General features: G+C 52.0%; 10 protein-coding genes across 10 annotated transcripts; 6 read left to right on the plus strand and 4 right to left on the minus strand.

Moving 5' to 3' along the window:
• Positions 1-9: 9 nt before the first annotated feature.
• Positions 10-1,049, minus strand: CPAR01_16000 (uncharacterized protein; the record flags this gene model as incomplete). Its single annotated transcript, XM_060500245.1, has 2 exons — positions 10-413; positions 482-1,049. 2 exons carry the CDS (start codon positions 1,047-1,049, stop codon positions 10-12), a joined length of 972 nt encoding a protein of 323 aa, XP_060341062.1.
• Positions 1,050-2,936: 1,887 nt separating this feature from the next.
• On the plus strand, positions 2,937-5,720 carry CPAR01_16001 (ABC transporter; the record flags this gene model as incomplete). Its single annotated transcript, XM_060500246.1, has 5 exons — positions 2,937-3,146; positions 3,215-3,304; positions 3,366-3,835; positions 3,893-4,808; positions 4,866-5,720. 5 exons carry the CDS (start codon positions 2,937-2,939, stop codon positions 5,718-5,720), a joined length of 2,541 nt encoding a protein of 846 aa, XP_060341063.1.
• Positions 5,721-9,529: 3,809 nt separating this feature from the next.
• Positions 9,530-10,695, plus strand: CPAR01_16002 (UbiA prenyltransferase; the record flags this gene model as incomplete). Its single annotated transcript, XM_060500247.1, has 3 exons — positions 9,530-9,707; positions 9,762-10,056; positions 10,122-10,695. The coding sequence occupies 3 exons, from the start codon at positions 9,530-9,532 to the stop codon at positions 10,693-10,695; spliced, it is 1,047 nt and encodes a 348-aa protein (XP_060341064.1).
• Positions 10,696-11,141: 446 nt separating this feature from the next.
• Positions 11,142-12,050, minus strand: CPAR01_16003 (O-methyltransferase; the record flags this gene model as incomplete). Its single annotated transcript, XM_060500248.1, has 1 exon — positions 11,142-12,050. The coding sequence occupies one exon, from the start codon at positions 12,048-12,050 to the stop codon at positions 11,142-11,144; it is 909 nt and encodes a 302-aa protein (XP_060341065.1).
• A 2,107-nt stretch (positions 12,051-14,157) lies between these two features.
• CPAR01_16004 (uncharacterized protein) lies at positions 14,158-15,730 on the plus strand (the record flags this gene model as incomplete). The annotated part of the gene is made up of 6 exons (XM_060500249.1): positions 14,158-14,344; positions 14,407-14,426; positions 14,486-14,549; positions 14,599-15,071; positions 15,131-15,185; positions 15,264-15,730. The coding sequence occupies 6 exons, from the start codon at positions 14,158-14,160 to the stop codon at positions 15,728-15,730; spliced, it is 1,266 nt and encodes a 421-aa protein (XP_060341066.1).
• A 726-nt stretch (positions 15,731-16,456) lies between these two features.
• CPAR01_16005 (uncharacterized protein) lies at positions 16,457-17,503 on the plus strand (the record flags this gene model as incomplete). The annotated part of the gene is made up of 1 exon (XM_060500250.1): positions 16,457-17,503. The coding sequence occupies one exon, from the start codon at positions 16,457-16,459 to the stop codon at positions 17,501-17,503; it is 1,047 nt and encodes a 348-aa protein (XP_060341067.1).
• A 496-nt stretch (positions 17,504-17,999) lies between these two features.
• Positions 18,000-19,039, plus strand: CPAR01_16006 (uncharacterized protein; the record flags this gene model as incomplete). The annotated part of the gene is made up of 3 exons (XM_060500251.1): positions 18,000-18,164; positions 18,215-18,499; positions 18,584-19,039. 3 exons carry the CDS (start codon positions 18,000-18,002, stop codon positions 19,037-19,039), a joined length of 906 nt encoding a protein of 301 aa, XP_060341068.1.
• A 280-nt stretch (positions 19,040-19,319) lies between these two features.
• Positions 19,320-21,034, minus strand: CPAR01_16007 (cytochrome P450; the record flags this gene model as incomplete). The annotated part of the gene is made up of 2 exons (XM_060500252.1): positions 19,320-20,842; positions 20,902-21,034. 2 exons carry the CDS (start codon positions 21,032-21,034, stop codon positions 19,320-19,322), a joined length of 1,656 nt encoding a protein of 551 aa, XP_060341069.1.
• Positions 21,035-23,406: 2,372 nt separating this feature from the next.
• CPAR01_16008 (oxidoreductase NAD-binding domain-containing protein) lies at positions 23,407-24,926 on the plus strand (the record flags this gene model as incomplete). Its single annotated transcript, XM_060500253.1, has 2 exons — positions 23,407-23,506; positions 23,581-24,926. 2 exons carry the CDS (start codon positions 23,407-23,409, stop codon positions 24,924-24,926), a joined length of 1,446 nt encoding a protein of 481 aa, XP_060341070.1.
• Positions 24,927-25,626: 700 nt separating this feature from the next.
• On the minus strand, positions 25,627-26,238 carry CPAR01_16009 (uncharacterized protein; the record flags this gene model as incomplete). Its single annotated transcript, XM_060500254.1, has 1 exon — positions 25,627-26,238. One exon carries the CDS (start codon positions 26,236-26,238, stop codon positions 25,627-25,629), a length of 612 nt encoding a protein of 203 aa, XP_060341071.1.
• Positions 26,239-26,632: the final 394 nt, after the last annotated feature.

Genomic DNA, 26,632 nt, shown 5'->3' on the forward strand with positions numbered 1-26,632 from the left:
CTGGAGCAATTATACTGCTTTGTTCTTGGATTCTTCTTGTCCGGGAATTTCTCCGTCTTCCACTGTTCTTGGTAGTTCGGCAATGGGCTCCACAGACTCTTCTTCCGGTGATCGCTTGCTGGCTTTCCACCTCTCTGACCGAGCCATTGCAAAGAGTCTCGTTGCGCCGTAAAGCTGGGTCGTGATCCATAGCGTGAAGATGACGGGAGTGACCACCCTCCACACATGACCCCATCGATCCCAAGACTTGTGCAAGAGGTATATCGTGACTGCGGTCTCCGAGATCGCACCAACAATAACCCATACGAAGCAGGCGGAGGTGAGGTAGGAGAGTAGTCGATGATCACGGCGCTTGATTCGCCAGATGATCATAGAAAGGTAGATGGGCAGTTCTACTACGACATCGAAAGCGCCTAGGTCAAACAGTCAGACATTTTACGTTGCGCTTTATCTAGATTCGGGCAGAGTGCTGTCAACATACCCCACACCATGCACATGTAGAACTCGATTGTTGCTTCCGGGTGGTGCTCGATGTTCCCAAATAGGGAGAGGGCGGTCTGCGTGATGGCCAAGAGTCCAATATGATGGGCGATACTGAGAGGACTCGCGAATTGTGTGCGATAACAGAGCTCGAAGACGTAGTAGGCGCTATACGTTTGCGCCACCGTAAACAACAGGTCGCCTACTCTGATACGCCTTCCTGGTCCTGGCGACACGTCCGTTGTCAAATCGGCAGAGCCGATGAGGAAACGGAACACAGGGTAAACTCCGATGCAGAAGAGTGTGAGCATGATGATGGCACCGATATGGTAGTACGTGAAGGAGCGCCGTCTCTTTTCGTTCTCAGGGCGCTGTAAGACTGCATAGATCTCGCCGTATACTCTTTCCAGTAGCCATCGTTCGAGGATGTTGGCGATGAGTACAACGACGATGACGCTTGAGACGAGGAGGAGCGACCCATATGCCTGGAGGCCTGACAGTGGTCCATTCTGGATCGTCTCGATTTTCGGGAGTGACCTGGTAGCCAGGCTAGTTGTGAGATCGGCCATGATGTTTAGCTTGTATGTACGAGAACACCTATATTGAAGGCGACAAGCAAAGAGATGGAAGGAGAGACAAGTCAAGGGAAGTTTCTGACGTCAAGGACCGGGGTATATGGCAAAGTTGCATGCTCAGAGGAAGAAGAGAAAACAAAGTGTCGAGTGACTTGTGGCGGCTCTCAAAATGGCGTCGAGGGTGGCTTTTTGTCGACCTTGATAGAGTGACGATGGCTTCAATCTATCCAGGTATGACACCGTCAAGGTTGGAGAAGGTGGCAGTATTAAAACAACAGAAACAATGAACAGTAAACATCAAGTGAACAAGGAAGATCGAAACCGGAGAACGATTCCAAGAAAAAGAAATACGACTCTGGAGCCTGAATTTGACCGTAGCAAGAGCTGCGCCAGCACACTAAAGAGGGAACGAAATGAGCGCCTCCTTTGTTTAGGGCGAACGGCTGTGCTCACCGTTTTGATGGCTCCATGTCGAGGCCGTGGTGTCCATGTCGTGTTCGCCCGACCAGATGAGTGTTAGTCGTGGCCGCGGGACCCGTGCTTCGAAGGAGAGAAAGCGACCCTCTCGGGCCCTGGAGCTTCGGGCGCCGGCAGTCTTCAGACACTTTGCCAAAGTCTAGAGACCACCGACATGTGTCGCCCCAGCCCTAGCTCCTTGCACCACGTCTGACTACGCGACAGAATTATGTGAACCATGTATCCCTGGAGACGTCGACAGCCCAATCAGAAGCCTCGTAAAGTTGCCGTCCAACCCGATCGGGCGTGGAACGCTTTGGTTTGGTTCGCGTTACAAATATGGAACAAAGGCATGAGCATGCGGGGTGTTTCTCTCCAAGGGAATACGGCACCACGGGCATGCCGCTGCAGCCATGGTCGATCTGGGATGAATTCGGTCTTCGGCACCCGGCACCTAGGCTTTTAGGCGAGCGAATTCTGCGTTAGAGGGAAACTAAATCACCGAGTAAGCGTCCTTCCCACTGACAGATCGTCAGGGGCTTGAAATAGACACATGGGGATTTGAATTGTGTTCGAAGAAAGCTATCATGGTGCGGTCCCTTGCGGCTAGCTCAATGCCAAGACATTGAAATGCGCCTGGTTTGTCGCCTTGTGCGGGCTGTCCCGACATCTTGCTGAAAGACGCGATGCCAAGGATTCTAGAGTTCATGGTAACTGCTGTCAGGGCGATCAGGGCGATCATCCAGCGTGGGGAACACGGGCGGGCACAGCCCCCGGACGGTAATCTCAAATTATGGACACGAGACGGCGTGGGGATTGCGCTGTTTTGTGTTGTTGGCCTTGGATCGCTTCGTCAAAGACATCGGCTCTGGAACCCTCAAGTCTTGGACCAAGTTGGACAGGTCAGGCAGAAAGTGCTGCGTTAGCCTGACGGGAAATCGGCTCGCTTGGGGCACATCTTATGATCTCGTAACCCGAAGAACGGCAACGTTGAGTAGATAAACATCGGATGGGCGGCGCTGATTCTGGTGCTGATTCATAGACTCATGGATGAATGGCGCGAGAATGAACGGACCTTTTGTGAACCTAACGAGAAATTCGCCGGGCGTTGGAGAATTCGGCCAAAGCTGAGGCCAGTGGAAGCTAGACGCTGACTGTGCCGCAAGATGATTAGGTAAGGTCAGATTTCCATCCCTTCCATCTCACGTGCTCAGCTTACCTGATTCGAGAAATAGTGTCACGTGCTCTCGCACCATTCTCAGTGCCCGAGGAACTCCCGCCGTTTGTAGTCCGTGCAGCCCAATTGCGCCAGGGAGGTCCGTCGGAGAATCTGCGGCACCGTCGGGAGTTGACATCATCCCAACTGCCATCATGAGTTTGACCTCGTTCAACACACCCTCAAATTGAATAAAAACGGCTAAAGTCATGGCGGAGACTCTGCTGGGACTGGAGGTCGCCTTCTATCTCTATCCCTGCGGCCTCTTTGTCACTTTACTGGCGGCGCAGTCCTTTCAATTCTACCGGGACCGTCATGGCGTCACGCGTCAGACCGCGACAGACGATGAGCAGAAGAAAGCTTCGCGACTGTACGCGCGGATAATCTGGGGCTTTCAGCTCATACTCGCTCTCTTACTCGTGAGTCTGGGAAACACGTCTACAGATCTTGAGTTGTCCTCAAAGCTCACACTTTTTTTTTGTCCTAGCTTGCCACCATCATCCTTGCCGTTCACGGCGCTATTGCTGGCCAATACGATGGGACTGGCAAAGTCGTTTTCCCGTTCAGTGCTTATCTGGTGAGTGGGGTCTCCAGGTAGTACACCCCATCGAAGAACTCTGGTGTTGATACTTGCATAGGCATCCTACGTTGCCGTCTTATTGTACTATCTAGCTGGCCTACTTCCTGACCCTGAAGGCCCATGGACGCCAACATCGGCGCATTTCTATGCGTGGATTGTAGGTGCGCTCTTTGAGGCCTTCATCGCTGCCGTCTTTTCTTCTGAGAAGAACTCATTCCGCGTCCACAATGGTCTTCTCGATATTCTGGATATCGTGGCCGCTGTTCGAATCGTTGTGCTGGTAGCGATGATGGTCTGTCTCATTCTAAGAGACTACAAGCTGAAGCCCCTGCAACCCAAGTCGGACCCCGAAGAGAGACAGTCCCTTCTTGGGAATGGAAATGGAAACGGAAACGGAGCGTCTCACAACTACGGCGGCACCCACCCCCACGGACCTGCTGCTCACAAGCCTCCTGCCAGAACCCAGGTTTCGGGTACGGGATGGCTTGACTACTTTGCTGGGTTCAGGGTTCTTTTCCCGTATCTATGGTATAGTGACCCTGCCTTCAACCGCTTTGCGGACTTTGCTAACTTATCGCGCGCCAGGCCTAAAGACTCTCCGGTATATCAAGGAATTGTGGTCGTTTGCATCATACTCCTGATCGGTCAGCGGACTATCAACGTTTTGGCGCCCATTCAGCTCGGAACTCTTGTCGACTCGCTCGGCTATGGCACCATTCCTTACAAACAAATTGTTCTCTATGTCGTCTACCGTGCTCTCCAAGGCAACCAGGGCATTCTCGGTGCCGCAAGGTCTGTCCTCTGGATCCCGGTCTCTCAGTCACTCTTCCGCAGACTCTCCTGCGCTGCTTTCGAACACGTGTTGGGGCTTTCTCTGGAGTTCCATCTGAACAAAAAGATTGGAGAGGTGACCAGTGCCCTGAGCCGCGGTTCTGCGATGAACACCTTCCTGGAGAACTTCTGCTTCCAAGTGTTCCCCATGGTGTTCGATATCTTTGTCGCTGGTGTTGTCTTCTTTGCCAAGTATGACGCCTTCTACACCATTATTGTGTTCTTCATCATGTGGTCGTACATCTTCCTGACCATCTATGTGGCCAAATATCGCGGCAAGCAAAGAAGAGACATGGCCACCAAGAATCGCGAGATGGAAGCTACCAAGACTGACGCCATCATGGCATACGAGACTGTGCAGCACAATTGCGCAGTTGTGCCCGAAACTGAGAGATTCAAGGAACATGTAGTGGTGTACCAACGCGCGGAACGGCTGGTGCAGTGGTCCCTCAACTTTCTCAACCTTACACAGAGTTCCATTTTCTCTCTTGGCACTGCTTTGCTTGTCGCAGTCTCTGCCTACAAGATTTCACGGGGCGAACAGAGTGTTGGCGATTTCGTCAGCTTGATCAACTACTTTGTACAACTGCAGGGTCCACTAAACTTCTTCGGAACTTACTACACCATGCTGCAAAACAATCTTATTGAGGCAGAGCGAATGCTGGAGCTGGTGGGTCCTTGTCCATCTCAGTACACCAACTCTGGAACGCTAACCTTGTTCCTCTAGTTCAAAGAAACGTCTGGCATTGTGGAGAAGCCCGACGCCGTCACCCTGCCCGCCGTCAAGGGAGAGGTCGCATTCAACCACGTCAAATTCTCTTACCAGAGCAAGAAGGGCGAACCCGCGATCAACGGTGTCAGCTTCACTGTTGCCCCGGGCACCAAGACCGCCATTGTTGGAGAGTCTGGCAGCGGCAAGTCAACCTGCCTGAAGCTTCTTTTCCGCTTCTACGATATCAATGAAGGATCAATCACTGTCGACGGTCACGACTTGAAGGATCTGAAGCTTGACAGCCTACGGAAGAACATTGGCGTTGTGCCTCAGGACACTGTACTTTTCAATGCGACTATCATGTACAACCTGCTCTACGCCGACCGGAATGCCTCTCAAGCCGACGTATACGAGGCATGCAAGGCTGCCAATATCCACGATCGCATTCTCGCATTTCCCGATGGATACGACACTAAGGTCGGAGAACGCGGACTCAAACTCTCCGGAGGCGAGCGACAGAGAATTGCCATCGCGAGAGCGATTCTGAAGGACGCCCGCATCTTGTTGCTTGACGAGGCCACGGCATCTCTGGACTCGCACACCGAGAGGCAGATCCAAGACGCCCTGGAGCGTGTCACTGCGGGTCGTACGACGATCACCATCGCCCACCGGCTCTCCACCATCACCAAATCCGATCAGATCGTGGTGCTCCACAAGGGAAATGTCGTTGAGCGTGGCACGCACGCCGAGCTGTTGGCGCTCGGAGGCCGATACCATGCCATGTGGGAGAAACAGACCACCACTGAGAAGAAGAATATTGAAAAGGTGGAGAAGGAAGGAGAGTCTTCGGAAACTGCATCCCAGCAGTAAGGAAAGTCGAGCATGGATTTCGTTTGTCCTATGACCGAAGTTACCGAGAGGCCGATTAGTTATTAGATGTGCGACTAGGTGTATAGATAGGTAGATGTAACAACACGGGCCCAATTTGGAGCCTAATCTATGTTGACTGCTATCTTTGACCCTAAAGTCGCTCGTGGATCTTGGCGTCATTCATCAAAGACCCAGCAGTGTGGGTTACCGCGGGGAGCACTTACACGGCAATGTCCACTCGACGGTTGTTGATTGGCTCCTTCGCGATTGCCCAAAAAGGGAACGATGGTGCCGGCCCTAATTGCACTCGGGCGACCCGATTCATGATTTGAAGTCCACTTTATATAGGCAGCCGTTTAAAAGTTGAACACGAAACTTTAAACCGATTAGGTCGGACTAAGAACGTGTCAAGCAGACTTGGTCACATACGGAGCGCTTTCAACAAACATATGTCCGCCGTGATTATGATGGGTGCCTAGGATAGTCTGTCTAGTCCCATGATTTGTAGCTAAACCATAGCAGCGTCCCCCGTCTTTGTTTTAGTCCGTTACTGGTAATATCCCCCGCAACAACGGGTTCCTTGCTGTCTTCCGTTATTTAATCAGGCTCGCGCCTGCTACAAGAAAGGCTAGCAGCTCTTCGTTATGCCGATGGTCCTTTTTACTCCTTATTATTCACTCTCCAAGTCGTTGTCATCACTTCCCACATGAATCGTAGAACCCCGCCCGCCACGGCTGCATTGCCCACGATGTTCCCCGGTGTAAGAAGATAGAAATGTTGGTGCCCAAGGCAGTCACTGCTGGTTTGGAAACCAGCTCGTGAGTACGTTGTTGGATTGATAAGAACAACGTCGTAGAATCTTTGCATGTGTGGCACTCACAACCTTGGAATGGGCCGGCATATACATACAATCTTCGAGAATGTGTCCTTGTAGCCGATAGCCATCTATACCGTCAAACCCACGAGTCAATTTCAAGCAATGCCTCTAGAGAATTTTCAGTTAGCATTTACCTTGGTATCCACCTGAGCAACCGCATATCTAGTCTGAACCCCATAATCAACCGCATCAGCTCACCAAGCCAAGACGCCGGGAAAGAACACATACGTGCCAGTAAGGATAAGGAAGTAAGAAACGACCCATTTCCTTCGAATGCCTCCGAGATCTTCCCTGCTCGTCCTGCACTGCAGTGTCGAGTCCATGACGACTGTCACATTGGTCATGACCAGCTCTAGGTTCGTTAAGGCAGTCAGGACCAGGCCAATGGAGAATTCGATGCCGAGAGTACCGAGTCTAAGGCTATGCTTACAAGACTTCCATTTCACTACCTGAAGGTGCTGGAAAATTGAGATCCTTGTGATGTTGTATACCATCGAATGATGTTGTGGGTTTCAAGTGGGTAAGATGAGTTGTCGGATGACCACTATCTTCAAAGTGAGTAAACCATTTGATGGTTATTCACCAGATCTCTGCCAATATTTCAGACATTCTCTCCAAGGTTAGCATACATGTTCATCTTGATCTGCTGTGTGCATCTTTGCCAACGCTTAAGCACCAGAAATTCCGGACGGGGGGCCCGAATCCGGTGAGAGTACAGCAGCTAAATTAGATGGCAGATGGTAAAGCTCCTTTTATACAATAGCTAGAAGACTGACTGTGTGTAGTTAGTTCATTCATAACTGCGCTGTAAAATCTAGGTGCGAATCAAAATAGTAGCTAGCTGATGTCACATTGAGTACTTTATGTTGCATCTGTCATGGGTTAAAGTCCATCAGCAACCGGTCCGGGACCCGAGAGAGTAAGTGAACCAATGCAAACTCAGTTACTCGAATCCGCGTAATTCTGTATGAAAAAGTACAAGCATGACCTTGTGGCCGATTTAAAAGTTCTCCGGTCGCTTTTTTGACTGGATGAAGGCGCATAGCGAGCCAGCCCCCCGTAGGAGAGTTATGGTATGTGTAACACCAGACCAAGATACATCTCCTATATCTATTTCTTGGAATAGAAGTTCAACTGGGACTGGTAGAGAACTCATCAATAAACGCTTGTTGGAACCTGTAGAACCCTTCGAACTGTCATTTTCCAAAATCTAGCATGCCACTTTGCCTCTTATCTGACTATCGTCTGAACTATTTGGTGAGTCGTAACAAGAGCGAGATGTGAGCTAGTGGTGGATAGAATTTACAATGGCACTATTTAGCAGCTGTTAATTTCAATCTTTTCCAGCCTTGATGGCTCTAGACTCGAATACATTGGAATCATCGTCAATATACTGCTGTAGGCAGGCAAAAAGGACAAGTTCAACAGTGCCTTAACACCGCAAGATTGCTCGAACACTCTTTCGACGGCGTCCACAAGCCCTGTTGCTGCAAAGTCTGTCAACACATAAGCAGACTCCGCAAAAAATAGTGGCATGGCAAACAACTTTGTGAGCAATGTCTCGTTCAAATTGTTGTGAACTTTGCTGAATGTTACGTGAATTATGCTAAAGATTAGCTCGCGCTAAGAGCTCAGCAAAGCCTATCCCCATTTTCAATGAGGAGAAGATGTGTTTGGGAAATGTCAGAGAAGGCATACCCTGGTAGCCTCACTGTTGACATCCTGCCTCTTACGCGTTAGTGAATGACGAAGCCAGCGGGAGGCACTGCCCAACAGTCTCACAAACAAGCATCTTCCCAACTGGCAACCCCCATTTCAAGTTCGGAGTGGATCTCAAAGCTCGCATTCTCTATATGTAGAAACGATCAGAGCCACCCACGATAAAACACGTCAGCAAAGCTCCGGTAGATGTCATGTGAATCATACATTCATATCAACTCGATGACCGTTGGTTTTAGGGGTGGCTAGAAGAACGACTAGTCATCGACGATCGGCTGAAAATGAGGCGCCTTTGCCCACAGGTGCTGTGAATTGGTAGGCACGGACCAGGATGCTGCTAGCTCGTCGGACTACGTGTATGACAGTGATTAGGGCCTTCCATTGCCGGTTCGATGGTCGATCAAGGAACACATCCACTTGTTCTTTTCATGCAACGAACATCCCTCGACTCACCAGCTTCATCATCTTCTGCCGTTGAATGACCCACAGATCAGCTGAAGGAGATCGAGAAAGAAACGTTAGATGGGCTGGGCTAGTCAAGCAGCTTTCCAGCTCGCGCACGGTCTTGCGGAGACCTAGGCTGTTATAGAATTCAGATGAACCAGAATGCTTATGGCCGTACTGTGTAAGTCTTGCCCACCTGCTTCAAGGCGGCTTCGGCGTTGGGATTTGGAAGTTGAAAGAATACACTTATTCTGATTTGAAATTTCCTCAAAAACTCATAGTAGCTTCCAAGCCGAGTCTCTTCTGCAAGAAATGTTGCGTTGGTCTTCTTGAGAACTTCCCATTTAGAAGCTTTGGGCTGAAAGTGTCGTTACTTAAATCATGCAAACTGGGCTCTCCTACAGCCACACAGACAGTGCTAAGATGCCTTGATCAATGCCATACACGCCGAGACGTGTGAACCTCCTCACCTCGGCAAAAGCCTTACAGCAACTTCCCTGCAACAACGAACTCAACAGCACAAACTACGTCACATCTGAAACCGACGCATGCGCGGAGCTTGTGGTCCTTTTGGCGGGTGAAATATCAAGGCGGACGCTGCGCGTCCACAGCTGAGAGAAAAGCTGGGGAGGGAGGGGAATTGAAGACCGAGAGGTTTAAAACCACACATGCGCGTTCGGTCCGCTTCCTTCGAACGTGGGCTCCTTCAATTAAACGCCTTTCCTTTTGCCAAACCAGAATCGTCGCCGTCATTAATCCCCGAGTCGACATGTTGTACCAAAGCATCTCACATGCTATTGCCTTATACAAGCTTGAGCAATCTACGAAGCAATGCAAAGAGATATACACGGGCAAGCCTAAGCCGGAAAAGGTCACCTTGTTCTGGCACTTGGTAACCCTGTCACGGTTCAACAAGTACAACCCTCTTTTCACTACTTTTGCTGGAGGTATGTCTTTTGATTTTACCAGAGTCTTGGTCCGCAACGCTCACAGTGGTACAGTCTGGTCGGTTTTGTTGGCTGGTGCTTCTGAGCTCGTCGATCCCAATAGCAATATTCAGCCTGCTTTTGTCTTCAAACAGGCCGCACTATGCTTCATCGCAGCTTTCCTATTTTGTGGCGCCGGTATGGTTTGGAATGACTGGGTGGACCGTGATATCGATGCCAAGGTCACTCGAACTAAAGACCGTCCTCTGGCCGCGGGCATCGTGACCACCACGGATGCGATGCTGTGGATGGTGCTGCAGCTGCTTGTGTCTTTGTCCATTGTTCACAATATGCTTAATGGAAAGGATGTGTATGGCCACCCGTTTTCCTCCTCCCAGACGGTTACATGACAGATATTCTAACGTTCGTCATCAGATTCCAACACATGTTCCCAGTCATCTTGGCTTCGGCTCTATACCCGTATGGCAAACGGCCTATGGCTTTGAAGCTTCGCATATACCCACAATACATCTTGGGGTTCACGATTGCATGGCCCGCCGTTTTGGGTCGATCCGCGATCCACGGTCGGTACGAGTCGATTGGCGACAGCATCGGTTATTGTTTGCCGCTTTGTTTCATGGTGTTCTTCTGGATCATCTACCTCAACACGGCCTACAGCTACCAAGACATTGTCGATGACCAGAAAATCGACGTCAACTCATTCTACACTGTCGGAGGGCGTCACTTCCATCGGTTCCTTCTTGTCCTGGTTAGCCCAATCGTCATGTGTATGCCTCTGTACCTTTTGAGGTTCGGGTCTCTATGGCTTTGGTTCAGTTGGATGGGTATATGGACCGCGTCCTTCGCAGCACAGCTGGCGCACTTCGACTCGGATAAACCATCGAGTAGAGGGGGTATACATAAGAGTAACTTTGTTCTTGGAGTATGGACTATTGCTGCTTGTGCAGTTCAAGTCCTTTTGAGCGAGCAGCGGTCTGTGAGATTTTGAAATGATACCACGGTAGAGAAAGGCTGGGCGAGAACATTCAAGGCTTCGCTAGTGAGGAAGCCTGGAGCCTAGAGGTCACACAGCGAAAGTCTTGTCAATTAAGCATCGAATTTCACGCGATTTCTGTTTTTAAATGTTGAATTTGTCTGGAAGTTTTGATGATGTGCACTCAGAGACTGAGTGATACCCACCAATCTTGATGAGTTTGTGAAGAAACAAAGAAGAACTCATGTCATTGAATGTCCTTATCACGGCGCCAAATGCCATTCATTGGCTGCAACAATTTCACATTACATATGATCTGCATGAGCCATGTCATCTCGGATGTCACGTAGTGTGACTCAACTATCCACAGAGTTGGCCGAATCTCCAGAAGAAATCCCGCATGAATTTATTGACATATGAAGCTCACGTTTGAGCATATGTGATGTTTCTCATCAAAGCCCTCAGAACTCGTATCCATAGCCTCCTCCAATGCGACCAGTGAGCCCGAACAAATCAGCGACCCATCCCAGAAATCCCACAAACCAGCCTAAGAATCCAAAGATCAGAAGGTCCGGCGTACCAAAGATGCGTTCTTTGAACTTCAGTCCGGGGACCTTCTGCTCCAACGTCCTCGGCTCGTCGAGATAGTAGTTGAAGCGCGTCCCCATCAGCTTGAACGTGGAATTGAGAAAGAAGCTGGCAGTGTAATAAGTGAGCGATCCAATAGCATCGAATCGGATCTCGCCGTGGACTCTGCGCTGCCGAAAGTAGTTCACGATCCGTCGCAAGAGGCCGTACATCTCGTCAGGGGTGAGGTACGGCGTCAAACCCTCGAAAAGAATCAGCACCGGTCGATCTGTGGGGATCTTGCAGTTGCTGAGCCACGCATCGTCGTGAATGTTCGGATCAATCAATCGGTATTCGCCCTTGCCAATATCCGGATCCTTCATAACCTGCCGTCGAAGCTCAATTACATCATGCCTATCGGCGTCGATCCACAAGCGACCCTCGCCCTGCCATTTGACGCGAAGACTACGCGAGTCCATGCCGCATGCCAGGTGTAAGACGGTAGCCGGGCCTAAATTCCTCCTCAGAAATCTTTCGGTGCAAATGTCGAGCATGCGAGCGCGCATCGAGACTGAGCTCGCAAACATGACTGTGGTGGGGCCGCCGGCCGTTGTGCGCTTGAAGTCGTAACCCTGGTCCCTGATCTGAGAGACGATATCGAGGGCATATTGATCATTCAGAATCGGACGCGAAGACTCAGCATCTTTGGCGCGGGCAAAGAGCGTCAGTAGGAGGGTCTCTTGGGCACCGCTGAGGGTCACTTTGCCCTTTCCGAGTCCAACGGATGAATCTGATGAAGGCATCGTATGTGTTGCTATCCAGTTTTCTCTCGGGTAGGTGGATGAGCGTTGGTGATGCAAGGGAAAGCAGCCCGCAAGCTGCCTTAGTTTTGAGAAAGTCTCTTTGCCATAGATAGTCCTGATTTTGTGCCTCGGCACATGCTGATAGCCAAGCTAGGCAGCTGCTAGGAACTTGCTGGTTAAGCCGTGCATCGCGCATTCGGAAAGGCTTTGTGTCGGCTGTGAAACTTTGCGCGACTCGCTTCATCTGATATTTTCTTCCCTGTCCACTGCAGGCACTGTTGGCCGTTTACGCGCATGAGATGCGTCATCGGGTTGAACGTGTGACGAAAAGTACGAAAGGAATGACAATCCTCGGGTTCGCCATCGTATTACGCAAAGCATACAGTATCGAAGATCTTGCAGGGCTCGAATAATTCGGAGACATATTAACGGAAGTCACGGTGCAGTTCGGATATTCGCGAGGATGGAATGTTCGGCCGAAAGACTGCATTAGATGGCCGTCAATAGATGTCAGAGGTGTAGAAAAATCCAAATAAAGTCTATAAAATTTTTGTTTCAGCAGCACGTACTCAGCTTCCAATTGAGTTAACCAGTGTCGACGGGTGGTGCCTTTTGAAAGATCAGGAACAGAGGCCTGGTAGTACCCAGAGATTGAAGTATGCATGTAGAAGGCCAGAGTAACACAAAGAAGTTTCACTCAATTCGTATAGCCAGCTGGTAGTCGGACTCAGGAGTCACCGAGAATCCGAATATTCATCTGATGAAGCTGCCATGGTTCCTTTAGCGTATGTGCCTTGTCGAGTTGGCTTAGCAGGTAACTTAGGGTAGCTGAGGATGGTAGCCGCGCGGATCAACATGTGTGCGTAAGAATCCAGAAGAGAGATATTCTTTGAAGAAAACGAAGAGAGGGATGCTCGCTCGGTATATGCTGTCCGCATACGCTCATTTTCCGTGTAGTCAGCGGCATCGGGGTGTTCCCCGCTGACCGTCTAGCCCTCCCCGCATGATGAATATCCACCAAAGTTTACAGGTCGAACTTATGGTCTGAGCGCGATCCATGAACCAGAGTCCCGCTAACCTGGAGTTATCAGTTGAATATTTCACTGCACTGCTGCGCCGCTCAAGGCATGGGGATCCTACGGATACCGTGACTGATCCACAGAGTACTCAATCACTCCCATGGCGTCACCACGTTTAAAACTACTGGTTCTGCGAGCGATTCAGCGTCTTTCCGGCATCCCGCATGGCGTGTTACATCAGCGCAAATTGAATTGGATGTCAGGCAGAGTCATGACAGCGGGAGATTTTCTGCATTCAGGAACTCTGAGGACGGAATGTGACACCAAATATGGACGGCAGTCTTCCGCGCGGACATCGAAAGTGATTTTACCGTACAGCGTTGCATCGAGAGGATCCAAACCCCGCCTGATCAGGTTTTAATCTGACATATCCAACCACAAGGCAGACTTGGCGTTTGAAGAAGATGGAGGTGCAAAAATTGTCGCTGAGAGACCAAATGTCATAATACTCCGTATGCTCACTAGTTCGAAACTCAGTAGAAAAAGAGAAAGGAAAGCCATTGGCCAAGAGGAAATCCATCTGGCTCAAAGCTTGTAACAGCAAGCTACGGCAAAATTTGAAAGATCAGGACGGTTTAGGGAGACAGGTTACTCAACAGTGTTTTACTGTCTAACTGCCGTGCTCCACGCGAAGCAGATAATTCTGATCCACATCACTAGCACTTGCGATCACGTCCCACGATAAGCAGCCTATATGACTCGTAAAAGACTCCCCTTTCACTCTGGGCCTTGTCAATTCCCACACACACTCGCAATGAATAGCATAACGTGACAACGATCAAGTTCTGTTCCTGGAAGACATTGCAGCACTCGCCATTCATTACCCTGGCTGCTGTCCGAGCGCAAGCCACCAACCGAGTCCAACCAGGAAACCGGTCTGCACCGGCAAGGACGATGGGAGTGTGATGGATGGGAGCAGAGGATGCTTTTATCCCAGACTCACCCCGCCACTCGTGTCCTTTTACCCAGCGAGATGGTCTGTCCTCGACTCGGACCCGAGTTCGTCGACTGTTTCGACACGATCAGCCATGGAAGACCTCTTTCGTGTCTTGTCTAGCCGCCAAGAGGATGACAGCCCATCGATATCGGACTTCAACACGGCCCAACAAAGAGCGTTCGGGGTCAATGGGTCATTGATCATCGTCATAGTCTTCGTCATGGGCGTCAGGTTATACACGAGGTTCTCCATTACGAAGTCAATTGGAGCTGACGACTGTACGTCCCATTGGAACAGCTTCTTAGTCATGGCGTTCTTGCTGACCAACACGATTTTATAGTTATGATGATTGCCGGAACCGTGAGTATCATACTTACTCTTTCAAATGCATCGAACTTTATTTGACGGGTGCGAGATAGATCGCCACAATCCTGCAGTCTGTTTGTGTCATGAATTCCGTGAGACACGGCCTAGGGAGAATCAGTGAGCCAGACAATACAAGGCCCAGGTTTCTTTTGCTAACCAGAGACAGGAGCCGAAATACCGTCGAATGAGTGGGAGCCAATGTTGCTGGTATGTTTGTTTTCTGAGTCTCCCCGCAAGATTCCAAACATCAACAAGGACTCACTAACCGTGCTCCCCTGTGCAAAGTCGCTCTATATCTCCCGATTGTTCTTCGCCGTCGGCAACGTGCTCGTCAAAGTCGGTCTTTTGTTATTTTATCTGCGCCTCGATAACCGACCAAAGATGCGATGGACGGTGTATGGACTCATGGCGGCAGTGATTGGCTTGGGAATATGTCACTTCGTCATGTCCGCCATCGAATGTAACCCTGCCGAGGTATTCTGGACATCTAAGGGGAGTCACGAAATCTATGCGAAATACTGCATGCCGGCTGCGGTGCAGCAGGCATTCTGGGACGCCGCCGGTGTGATTGTCATTGTTACAGACATTTGTCTTTGGATCTGTCCGATTCCCATGATTTGGGGCTTGCAACTACCGCAGGTACCTTCACTTTGGACGTACCTCGAAAGTTCCTCGCGTTTGCTAACATGGAATAATAGCGGCAAAAGTGGGCGGTATCGGCAGTATTTGCGCTGGGAGTGGTTTGCGTTGCAGGTGAGTTGAACGTCAATATTACAGTCATCCAACGGATTGAATCCTGCAAAAGATCAAGCAACTGACCGGTGTTTACAGCTGGCTGCGTGCGCTTCTACTATGTCCGACAACTGGCAAACGAACCCGAGATATACCGACAATTCGCCAGCTCGCTTATCTGGTACGCCGTGGAGCTCTACGTCGCCATCTTCTGCGGCTGCTCCTCTGCACTCAAGACGTTCTTCAAGACGTTCTTTCCCGCACTATTGGGCTTCTCTTCATGCAAAACAAAATATCCTCTGGGGAGCAATGGCAAGGAAGGACAGGGAAATGGAACGCGATCTTCACATCCTCTACAGAGTCTGCCGAGCCGACATACCGAATATAATGCTACCGTCACATCAGGCGGGAGAGGGAGGGGAGACGAGACGAGTATGGAGAATGTATCGAGAACCGACAGTGAAGAGGCTATCATACACGGGGTTTCAGAAGGCTGGGATACTCCCAAGGGGGCGGAAGTGCAACAGAAGATTCGTAGAGCTTCCACTGATTTGAACATGAAGTAATGAAGTACTTATGCATGGTTGCAGGAGGCAAAGCGCCAATGCCGCGCTGTCGGGCATCTTTATGTGACAAAATGTTAATATCTACTCTTTATACATGTACGAATGACCAAACTGCCTCATTGATTTCTAAAGACTCAAGCTACATTTGCCAACTTATCTACATGTGACTTTGCGGTTACATAAGTGCGGGAGTTCGAGCACTTTGAGACGTGTGTGGAAACCGAGTCCCGGGTTCCTCCAGCTCCCGAGTCCCACTCCGCTCCCGAAACTCCGCCGGTTCAATCTCCGCATTCGAACATCGACGGCTTCCTGTGATGTTAAAACTTGTGCCGCGAGGTCCGCGAGTGCTAGCGCCAACTCTAGAAAGCACAGGCGCCGGCGACGCGCCGTTTGGATTTGTAGCACTGTCCCCATAGCTGCATGTTGTGGTTGGCGGAGTTGAATTGAGTTTCCCAGGGGGTACAGTCGACACGCGACAGACCTCGCGTGTAAGTCGCCAGCTTCGTCGGGTTCGGTATGAGAATGCGAAAGTTACGATAACGACAGCGGACGAGGAGGGGAACCTTTTGGAAACACCGGTCTAATGATATTCATGACGGGTTACATAAATATACGACTTCAACCTCGTGAATGTCTTCTAGCTCTGAAAGTAGACCAACCCCTCGTTCCTCACCCTTGATCTCCCATTCATAACTAAGGGACGAAACCTTCTACAAAACTTCCACAATGTCTAAGTACGCCGAAGCCTTCCAGACCCCCAAGGGACCAGGCGACGCTCGCCCAACAGCCCTCCAAATCATCCAAGACGAAGGCCTCATCGGCAAACTCACCGGTAAGACCATCCTCATTACCGGCGCAAACCAAGGCATCGGCCTCGAAACCGCGCGCGCGCTCTACCAAACCGGCGCCACCATCTACCTCGGCGTCCGCAGCCGCGAAAAGGGTGAAAAGGCAATCGCAGACATCGCCGCCTCCATCAAGGGCGAGACGCCCGGGTCTCTAGACTTCGTGGAAATGTCCCTCGACGACTTCTCCTCGGTCCGCAAAGGCGCGGAGGACTTCCTGTCCAAGAGCAACGGCAAGCTCAACATCCTCGTCAACAACGCAGGCATCATGGCCCAGACAAAGACTATAACTAAAGACGGCTTCGAATCGCAGTTCGCCACGAACCACCTGGGCCACTTCCTTCTCTTCCAACTCCTGAAGCCCGCCCTTCTCGCATCCGCGACGCCGAATTTTGCGTCCCGCGTCGTCGTCGTGTCGTCCATGGCCCACCGCGCCAGCGATATCCGCTTCGAGGATGTCAACTTTGACGAGGAGGGGTCGTATGAGCCGTACACGGCGTACGGCCAATCCAAGACGGCCAACATTTACTTCTCCAACGAGATTGAGCGGCGCTACGGGGCCTCGCGGAACTTACACTCCACCTCGCTGCACCCGGGCGCCATCCTGACCAGCATGGCAGCGTCGCAAAACGTCGACGTGGACGCGATCAAGGCCAGTATGGGAGAGGAGACGTTCAACAAGCTCATGAGCACGCTCAAGAACCCGGAGCAAGGGGCCGCTACCACCGTCTACGCCGCCGTGAGTAAAGAGTGGGAAGGCAAGGGCGGGAAATACCTCAACGACTGCGCCGAGGGCGGACCTGGTGTCGGTGGATTCACGCCTGCGACGACGGATCCTGGGTATGCCTCGTGGGCTTACGATGAGGAGAAAGCTGCGCGGTTGTGGAGGGAGTCGTGCAAGATGGTTGGAGTTGAGGATGATGCTTAGCGCTTTTTGTCCTGTGATGATGGGGTTGCCATGGGTTGGCAGGGGTTATCCGAGTGAGATTTGAAGTCTGAGACCCTTTGTCTGGCTTCCTTCTTGTGGTCAGCGCTATGCATCTTTCGGTCGTCACGGTCAGAGAGGTATGCATGTCGTAAGCGGACGCCAATGCCCTGGATAAAGTAGAGACTACGTTAGCACTAGCTATTGGCGGAAATGCGATGGACTTAACCCAAATCTCACGTCGCGCGGGCTCTCAACCTGCCAAGTGCTTACATGTGGGCGACCGTGAGAATCGGCTAAGATGATCCCCGCATGAGCTTTGATGAACCGATGGGATAGCTTGGGTTCAACGTACATGCAGTTAGCCAGGGCAAGATTGTTTTCTGCCGATAAAAGCTCTGTGTCTGCCACCGGAGGACTACATTTTTCTTTAGTGATAGATCTATACTTAACCGGCTCATTCATCAACAACTTCATCTACAAGTCCAAACGCGTCAAAATGGCGTCCGACTCTATGCCACCAGACTTCTACGTCAAAGCCCTTCAATTCACAAAGAAGGTCTACAGAGATGAATACCCAGCCATCAAACCAGAGAACCCCGAGCTCTCCCTCGCCGGTAAGGTTGTTGTAATCACCGGCGCGAGCCGTGGTATCGGTGGTAGAGTAAGTTGTCTCTTCCTCTTTCAATGAAGCTTCGACGTACTAGCTTCTAGGGAATTGTGCCAGCGTTTGCTAGAGCCGGAGCAAAGGCTATCGTTCTCGTGGCCCGGGACGAGAAGAAGCTTACCGCCGTCGCGGCAGAGGTCAAGGAGCTTAATGCCAATGTCGAAACACTCGTCTACCCCGTCGACATGACAGACGAAGCCGGCGTCAAGGTCCTCTTCGAGAAAATCAACGCGACGTACGGCCACGCAGACGTCCTGGTCAACAACGCCGCCGTGCAGAAATCTCTCGAGCTCATCACAAACAGCGACCCGAAACTCTGGATGGAAGACTTGGTAAGTAGAAACTCCACAAGTTTCCTCCCCGTCCTCGATAATACGAACATGACTTCCCCGCTAACAACTTCGAAATAACACTAGACCACCAACATCAGCGGAACCTTCTACCCAACCTTCCACTTCCTCAAATCCCTCCCCTCAACCAGCCACGCCCACATCATCAACATCACCACGATAACCCACTGGGTCGTGCCCACCATGAGCTCCTACATCATCGCCAAGCTCGCGACGCAGCAGCTCAACGCCCACGTCGCCGCCGAGCACCCGGACAACATCACCACCGTCTCGGTGCACCCGGGTATGGTCCACACCGACATGACCATGGACCGGTTCCGTCCCTTTGCGCACGACACCCCCGCGCTCGTCGGCGGAACGGCCGTCTGGCTTTGTTCGGAGAACGCGCGGTTCCTGAATGGGAGGTTTGTCGCTACAAATTGGGACGTCGAGGAGTTGGTGGAGCGGAAGGGGGAGATTGAGGAGAAGAGGTTGCTGCAGGTTGATTTGACTGGGCAGTTTGGGGCGCAACAGTTTGAGTAAAAGACTGAATTCAGCACGAATATGCCTGGGAAAAATAGAGCTAGGAGCAGCTAGGATCAGTCAGTACCAATGAATTTAGGAGAGTGATTCAAAAAAGAACATGTGATTAGTCTAGATTCATATCCAGCTCTATGTCTATATCATAAGATCTACCCGAAAATCTCCAAATATCTTGCGCCATGCAATGCTCCAGGGTATACACTGACAATGATGGTACAAAAAACGAACTCTATATACCGAAACCGATTCCTAACACTTTCAACACAACTCGTGAACCATTCTAAGCCTCAGACCTAGGAGGCCACTTGACACGCCTCTCGGCGCGGACGTACAGGTTGTGCGGGCGGATGAGCTGGAACATGGGATCGTACTCCACGGGGCCCTCCTGCGCCAGGCTGAACTTGTAGCGGTAGATGAGCTTGGGGAGGAAGACCTTAACCTCCTGCAGGGCAAAGTTGAAGCCAATGCACATACGGGGGCCGGTGGCGAAGGGGATGTACGAGGCATTAGGCCGGTTCTTGACCTTGTCTGAGTCCCAGCGGTCCGGGTCGAAGCGGGCCGGGTTGTCCCAGACAAGATGGTTGTTGTGGATGTGGTGGATGGCGGGGATGCAGATGGAATCCTTGGGCAGCTTGTAGCCGCCGGGGAGGATCATGTCCACCTTTGAGGTGCGGGCGGGCTGGTAGGAGGGGTTGTGGCGACGCTGAGTCTCCTTGATGTACTTGTCGAGGAAGGTAAGCTTCTGGGTGAGGTCGGCGGTGATTTGGGTGTTTTCGTCAAAACCGTTGTCGATGAGCTCCTGGAGGAGGCGCTCCTGCATGCCAGGGTAGGCAACGATGCCGTAGAGGAGCCAGGAGAGGAGGGAGGAGGTGGTAGTGAAGCCGGCGCCGGTGGCGACGACGAGGGGCTCCATGATGCGCTCCTTGGGAAGCTTGTTGCCCTTGCTGTCGCTGGCGCGGAGGACGTAGTCGACCATGTTGTCGGCCTGGAGAGCGGCCTCCTGCAGCTCGAGGTTCTCGACGCCCTTGGAGGCGTTGTTGATGGACTCGTTCATCATCTCGACGATGCGGCCGCGGGCGTCGCGGAGGCGCTGGGGGTCGCCGAAGGGCAGGGAGGCGTACCAGCTACCCATGGAGGTGATCTTCTTGTTGAGCTCGAGGGACTGAGCAATGCGGATGACCATCTCGTGGGGCGGGGCGTCGACGGCGGTGAAGTGCTTAAAGTCCATGCCGAGGACGAGCTTACCGACGGCCTGGGAGCCCAACTTGAGCATGTAGGGGTACACGTTCCAGGCCTCCTCCTTCTCGTCGAGCTCGTCAAAAACCTTGAAGGAGTCCTCAATGGTAGCCTGCATGGTCGGGGCGTAGTGACGGACGGCCTTGGGGCCGAAGGCGGGCGGGAGGAACTTGTGAACCTCCTTCCACTCGGGGGTATCCGTGTCGCCAAGGAAGACTCCGGACTCCTTGTTCTTGATAGGGTACAGCGGGTGACCGGGGATAATGTTCTTTGTGAAGAAGTCGCTCTCGGAGAAGAAGATGTTGGCGATGGCCGGGTCATTGGTGTGGTAGATAACGGAACCCATGTTGGTGGTCTTGAAGATGGGGCCGTACTTCTCAAAAAGGCGCTGATGGTTACCGAGATGGTCAGGGTAGACCTCGAAGTAGTTGCCGATGAAGGGCAGACCAGAAGGGCCGGGGACTTCGCGGACGGGGTGGCCGTCAATGGTGATGGCGACGGGGCCCTCGGCAGCAAGGACATCGGCGACTGTTGTCAGAGCCTCATCTCCGGAGACGAAGCCAACGCCTTGTAGTTGTGTTAGTTTACTGTCAAGGAGCTGTGGTATGGCAGGATGTTGAGCTTACCCTTGTGGTCGACGACGGCAAAATGAGAGGCAGCGAGATGCTGGAGACCCTCCTCGTTTGTTGAGGCAGGAATCTCGAACTCTGTTGTGACTGAAGGGTCTTCACCCAACAGGTGGAAGCGTTGTGATGACATGGTGTAGGATGTGATGTGTGGATGGAGTCGGAGGAGCGCACGAATCTGGAGGTGTCCAAATAATTGTATTCAGGATGTATGAAGTAGTAGTAGTAAAGTAGATAAGACAAGATTTCCAATCCAAAAACTGCTATGCTAGATGGAGGGGGATGCAAGCCGTTGACGATATATAAGAGAAAAAAAGAGATCGCAATCAAAACAGTACGTACCCATGGAACATCACAATATGGCGCAGCTTATCCAATCCGATCCCAGGCAATGTCAATTCTTTTGGTGGGAACACACAACAGACACACAGACCGAACAGCTGGCCGATGAGTGACGAGCGAAGGGGGAAAAAAGTGGCCTGCCGAGGTTCATCTCAAGGTCCCCTTGACCCAAGGGCCATGACTTCATGGGCGGCGCTCAAGTCCGAAGAAACAGCGGGCCGTGAGGGTGAGACGAATCCATTCGAGTGTCGGCTCCGTGGCCGGCATGGAAGAGTGGAATACGGCGAAAACAAGCAACAGACTCGTAGGTTCCAGACTGCAAGTGCAGAGTCAAAAACAGATGTGGGTGCGGACGGAGAAGAGCCGCGGTTCTGGCATGATGACAGCGGAAATCTGAACCATCGCGGAAGGAGGATGGACACAAGAGAAAATCGGAGATTTGGAGCACGTTTGATGCGCCGCGATAGGGCTAAACAAGGGTGATCTGCGCTAGAGGCGTCCAGGTGCCGAGGCGAAAGGACCAGGGGTGGGTGCTTGGCTTTGAAATTTGGTGCATTGGATGATTTGATAAGCTCGAAAATGGTGTTTCTCGAAGGTCGGGAGTCGAAAGGGAGGCCACATTGACAGAGGGGGAGACGAAATGGAGAAGAGGAAAACTGCAGAATTTTGCAGCGCAAGGGGGGCAGAGTGGGGGTCCATCGTGGCTGATACCAGGTACGTACAGAGGGTTTAAGTGGTTCCGTCGCCGTTTTGTCGTCGCTCAAGTCCCGAAGTCCGTGGCCTCGGCTCGTTTTGTGCCACCTACGTAATCTCTGTCTGTTTTCATTGGACCACGCACCCACCAGCTTTTGGTCGTAAATGGTATGATGCATCCAATCATCGGCCGTCTTCTTCCGGATACCGTCCGGTTGTGGGTCTTTTGTTATTTTCGTCAGTTCTGCCACTCGGCCCCTGAGACCGAACCGTTAGCTACCGCACCTGCTATGCTCTGATTTCTTCGATGACAACCTTGAGGGTACGGTTTTCCAGTGCAGGAACGAATCTCCCAGCATGCTACCTTAGTGCTAGTACCTACACTAGGAATACAGAGCCGCGGCTCATCTCTTGGCCTTCTGGTAGTCTACAATGTAGTATCCCTATCCGTGTTTGTGTTGGTATTGGCTTTACACTTTCTTGTCCTAGTTCATCTCTATTTACTTTTAGGCTTGGCTGATTTGCGATGACGATCGCACTTTTTTTTCTACCTCCCTCGTTCTCGCAAGCTAACACTTGAAGAATTCTGCCCTCCTAGCACGTAAGAATGCATCATATGGAGGCGCTGAGTAGCTGCAGAGATAATGGTAAAGAAGGGAACCGACTCGTGCATTTTTCTGAAATCAAGGCATAAACGTCAATCAAGTCATCAACCCGCTCATCATGTCGGGACCGCCGAGGCACATCGCCGTAAGTGGGTCCGGGTCCCGGCGTCCAATCCCGTTCCTTCGCTTTGTCAGTCGCGCGCCCCACCCGCCGACCGCCGGCCGAATCTTTCCAGATTCATCTCTTCTGCTCATTCCAAATGGATCCCAATCCTAGCTTCTAATGGTCCCAAGCTTTGGGAACGTTTTGGAGCTTCCTAACAGAAAGCTCCATAACTTCGTACCCTGGCACCATAGACTTTATCGCGCAGAACAACGCGCGCAGGGTCCCCGATGATGCCCACACTTTATCTCTGTGCCTCGGCATCTTTGCGCTTCGGACATTACCCTTGTTTCCTTTTTGTTTTTTTCGGTCTCATTCTCATCCAATGCAAAGTCAGGTGTATCTTCTGACGAGTGACGACGATTCTGGATTTCCTCTTGTAAATTGTGGATATACCTAGGCATCTATTCCGCTGGCAAATGTCGCAATGGTCTCGCCATCTTTCGATAAATAGGAACGCTGCACTTCCCCCCCGTTCCGAAGCCCGGCCCTCTGAAGTAAAAGGGGTCCTGTTCATTGTAACCTTGTCCACACATCACGATCGACATCGATCTTTCCCATTTCTTAGATAAGATAGTGAAATTCTCTTTTATATCATTAGCGCGACACGACTCTGCAACAGAGTGAAACTACTACTTCTCACCCCGCCCCCTTTCCCATCTTCGACCATCTCTCAGAGATACTCACATATACACATTCACAATGGCGGCTACCGAGTCAACAGTAGGCCCCGAGTTCACGGCCAAGGAGGTTGCCGCGCACAGAGAAGCGAACGACTGCTGGATGGTCATCCACGGTGAAGGTAAGTTCAATACCCCGTAAACTACAACCCCCAAATTTGCCAACTGATCACCAAACTAACCCACCAAACAACAGTCTACGATGTCTCAAAGTACCTCCACGACCACCCCGGTGGCGCAGATGTCCTCGTTGAGGCCGCCGGCGTCGATGCCTCAGAAGCCTTCGACAATGCAGGCCACTCCGAAGATGCCTACGAAATCATGGCCGACTTCAAGGTCGGCAAGCTCAAGGGCGTGAACAAGCGCTCCGCTCCCAAGGCCGTCCGCCTCCAGCCCAAGGCCACCCCCGAGAAGAAAACCTCCGGCTCCGGCTCAGCAGCCCGCGTCGCATCCCAAGCTGCCGCCGCCGCTCTCTTCATCGGTCTCGGCGCAGTCGCCGCCCGCCACGCCTCCTCCACACCCGCCGGCCAGGACGCCATCGCCGCCATCCAGAGACTCAACATCCAGTTCCCCACATGGCTCTCCTTCGGCAGCGGCGCCGCCCGCTCCAAGCGCACCGGCTTCGGCTTCATGGAGGGCTTCGCCGTTGCCTCGGCCTTCTTCGCCGTCGCGGGCTCCATCGCCGCAAAGGAAGCCTCCAAGCTCCTCCACTACGAGCTCACGCCCATGCACTACCGCCCGCACAAGAAGATCCCCAAGGTCGCAAAGGCCAACCCCCTCAACCAGCGCGGCTGGCTCGACCCCGTCTCATACCACCCCCTCCCGCTCGTCGAAAAGACCCTCCTCGCCCCCAACGTCTACCGCTTCGTCTTCGAGCTCCCCACCCCGTCCACGGTTCTCGGCCTGCCCATCGGCCAGCACGTCGCCATCAAGGCCGAGATCGACGGCAAGTCCGTCTCCCGCTCCTACACGCCCACCTCCAACAACGCCGACCTCGGCAAGCTCGAGCTCGTCATCCGCTGCTACCCCGACGGCGCCCTCACCGGCAAGTACCTCGCCAACCTCGAGGTCGGTGACGAGGTCCAGTTCCGCGGGCCCAAGGGCGCCATGCGCTACCGCCCCAACCTGGCAAAGAAGATTGGCATGCTCGCCGGCGGCACGGGCATCACCCCCATGTACCAGCTCATCCGCGCCATCTGCGAGGACGACCGCGACACCACCGAGGTCAGCCTCATCTACGCCAACCGCTCCGAGGCCGACATCCTGCTGCGGGACGAGCTCGAGGCCTTTGCGAGAAAGTACCCCAAGAACTTCAAGCTGCACTACCTCCTCGACTCGCCGCCCGAGAACTGGGCCTACGGCACCGGATACGTCACGCAAGAGATGATGGCCGAGCGGTTCCCCTCTCCCGGTCCGGACTCCCGCGTCATGCTCTGCGGCCCGCCTGGCATGGTCAACGCGGCCAAGAAGTCGTTGACGAACCTGGGCTTCGAGAAGCCTGGTGCCACTTCCAAGATGTCTGATGCCGTTTTCTGCTTCTAAGCTGCTTCGCTTGTTGGGGGAATGACATAGAGAGATACCATGGGAAGTTGTGATTATCATTGTTTCGGAAACTTTTTTCTTTTCTTGTGTCAAAACTCATGGGTTGCATCGTAACGGAGTCGAGGAATGGGTGCATCGGGGTTGGTGTCTGGATTGATGACATCCCATCTGTACCATTGTTGATACCTGCCTGTAATAGACTACAACATCTCATTTGTCATCTTTAGAGATAGAAATGAACAACCAGAACAAACTCTGAAGCTTCACAACTCCTTTTTGCTGAATCTCCTGATTGATCCGTCTCTCAGGCTTTCGCAGTCTCGCCGAACCTTTCTCACTCATACCTCTGACTAGATCTTATACCGACGACCTGAATGCATGATGCTAGGATGAAGCGTCTTTCCTTCATTAATTATCCCTTCTTATTCTTTAAATATCATGATGATCCTACTTTGATGCTGTGCCGCGGTAGCATTGCGGGAGGCCTTCGGTAGCGACACCCCGTCTGCTTTAGAGTGATATTGTCCCGCCGAGAAGAGCCATTTGTTTTGGTGCATCTAAACCTTTTCTGCGGCACCTGAAGGCACGTTATCTCTGGGAAATCGAAGCATCCATTAAGAATCTAGATGATGAATGCAAAAGTCACTGTTTGTGCGCCGTACTGCTGCTTACTGATGACTGCCAATGGGGGGTCGTACCATTATGCCTCATATTGCTTCCAAGGCTTCTTGTTCTGGGCCTCCTCGCTCCTTAGGTATTCTCTCGTCGCCATGAGAGCTTTGCCCAGCCGATTCTCACCCCAGTGTTGACCGTGAGATAAGGCATGTTTAGCGGTATATCCAATCCCCCAAACGCGATCCTTTGACGCAGCCTCGCAGAGTAGACGATCGCCTGTGGATAACAGTTTTCGGCCCAAGGATGCGTTCTGTCCGAACTTCGCCTTCTTGCCTGTCTCGACGACGGCGCTTTTGATCTGATCCCAACTCTCGTTCGTGAACCCATCGACGTTTTTGCCTAGCCTCCTCTGTTCCTTGGGACTGCTTGCCGCTAGGACTTGATCCTGTGTCGGGATGTCGTGGAATCTTGCGGCTTTGCAACACATCATGAACTGCTCGGCGCAGTTGAAGGCAATGGCTCCATTGGGGTCCGTCTCGTCTACTGTGTAGCCGACAAGGTCGGAGATCTCTGCCTTAGATATGGTGAAACTCGGTTCGTGCCATTGGCAGAATTCTCCCCATTCGGCATCAGGCATGTAGAAGAACAGTGGGTTGTCAGCCTGGTTGCTTTCTGGCTGATTGCCTGTTCTTGGCATTGTGGCGTTATGATCGTTGTTTCTGGTTGTGGTCTCCGTTGTGTTGTCGTTGGCGATCTCTCTCAAGCGGTCAAAAGCAAAATTGGCGACAGGTGGATAAGCCGACAAGACAGAAGAACTTGAAGGTGGTATAGTTTCTTCCTTTCTCTCCTAGTCGTCATTTCATTAGAGGGGGCATGTCGCCATCTTGTAGCCTTGTATAACGATTGGCCATCCGGGTGACTTGATTTTGAAATGATTCGAAGATAGCCTACAAGGCTGAAGCGTACCACACCACCTTCCTCGTTAAAAAGATTTATATCCAGACGCAGTCTTTCGTCTCAAATCAGGATAATCACGTTAGTCTCGCTCGGTTGCTTCAAGGGTTGCTTTAAGGTAACTTGGAAGACACGAA

This window comes from Colletotrichum paranaense (genome assembly GCF_030867605.1).
Source record: "Colletotrichum paranaense strain IMI 384185 chromosome Unknown Scaffold_22.1, whole genome shotgun sequence".
NCBI lineage: Eukaryota > Fungi > Ascomycota > Sordariomycetes > Glomerellales > Glomerellaceae > Colletotrichum > Colletotrichum paranaense.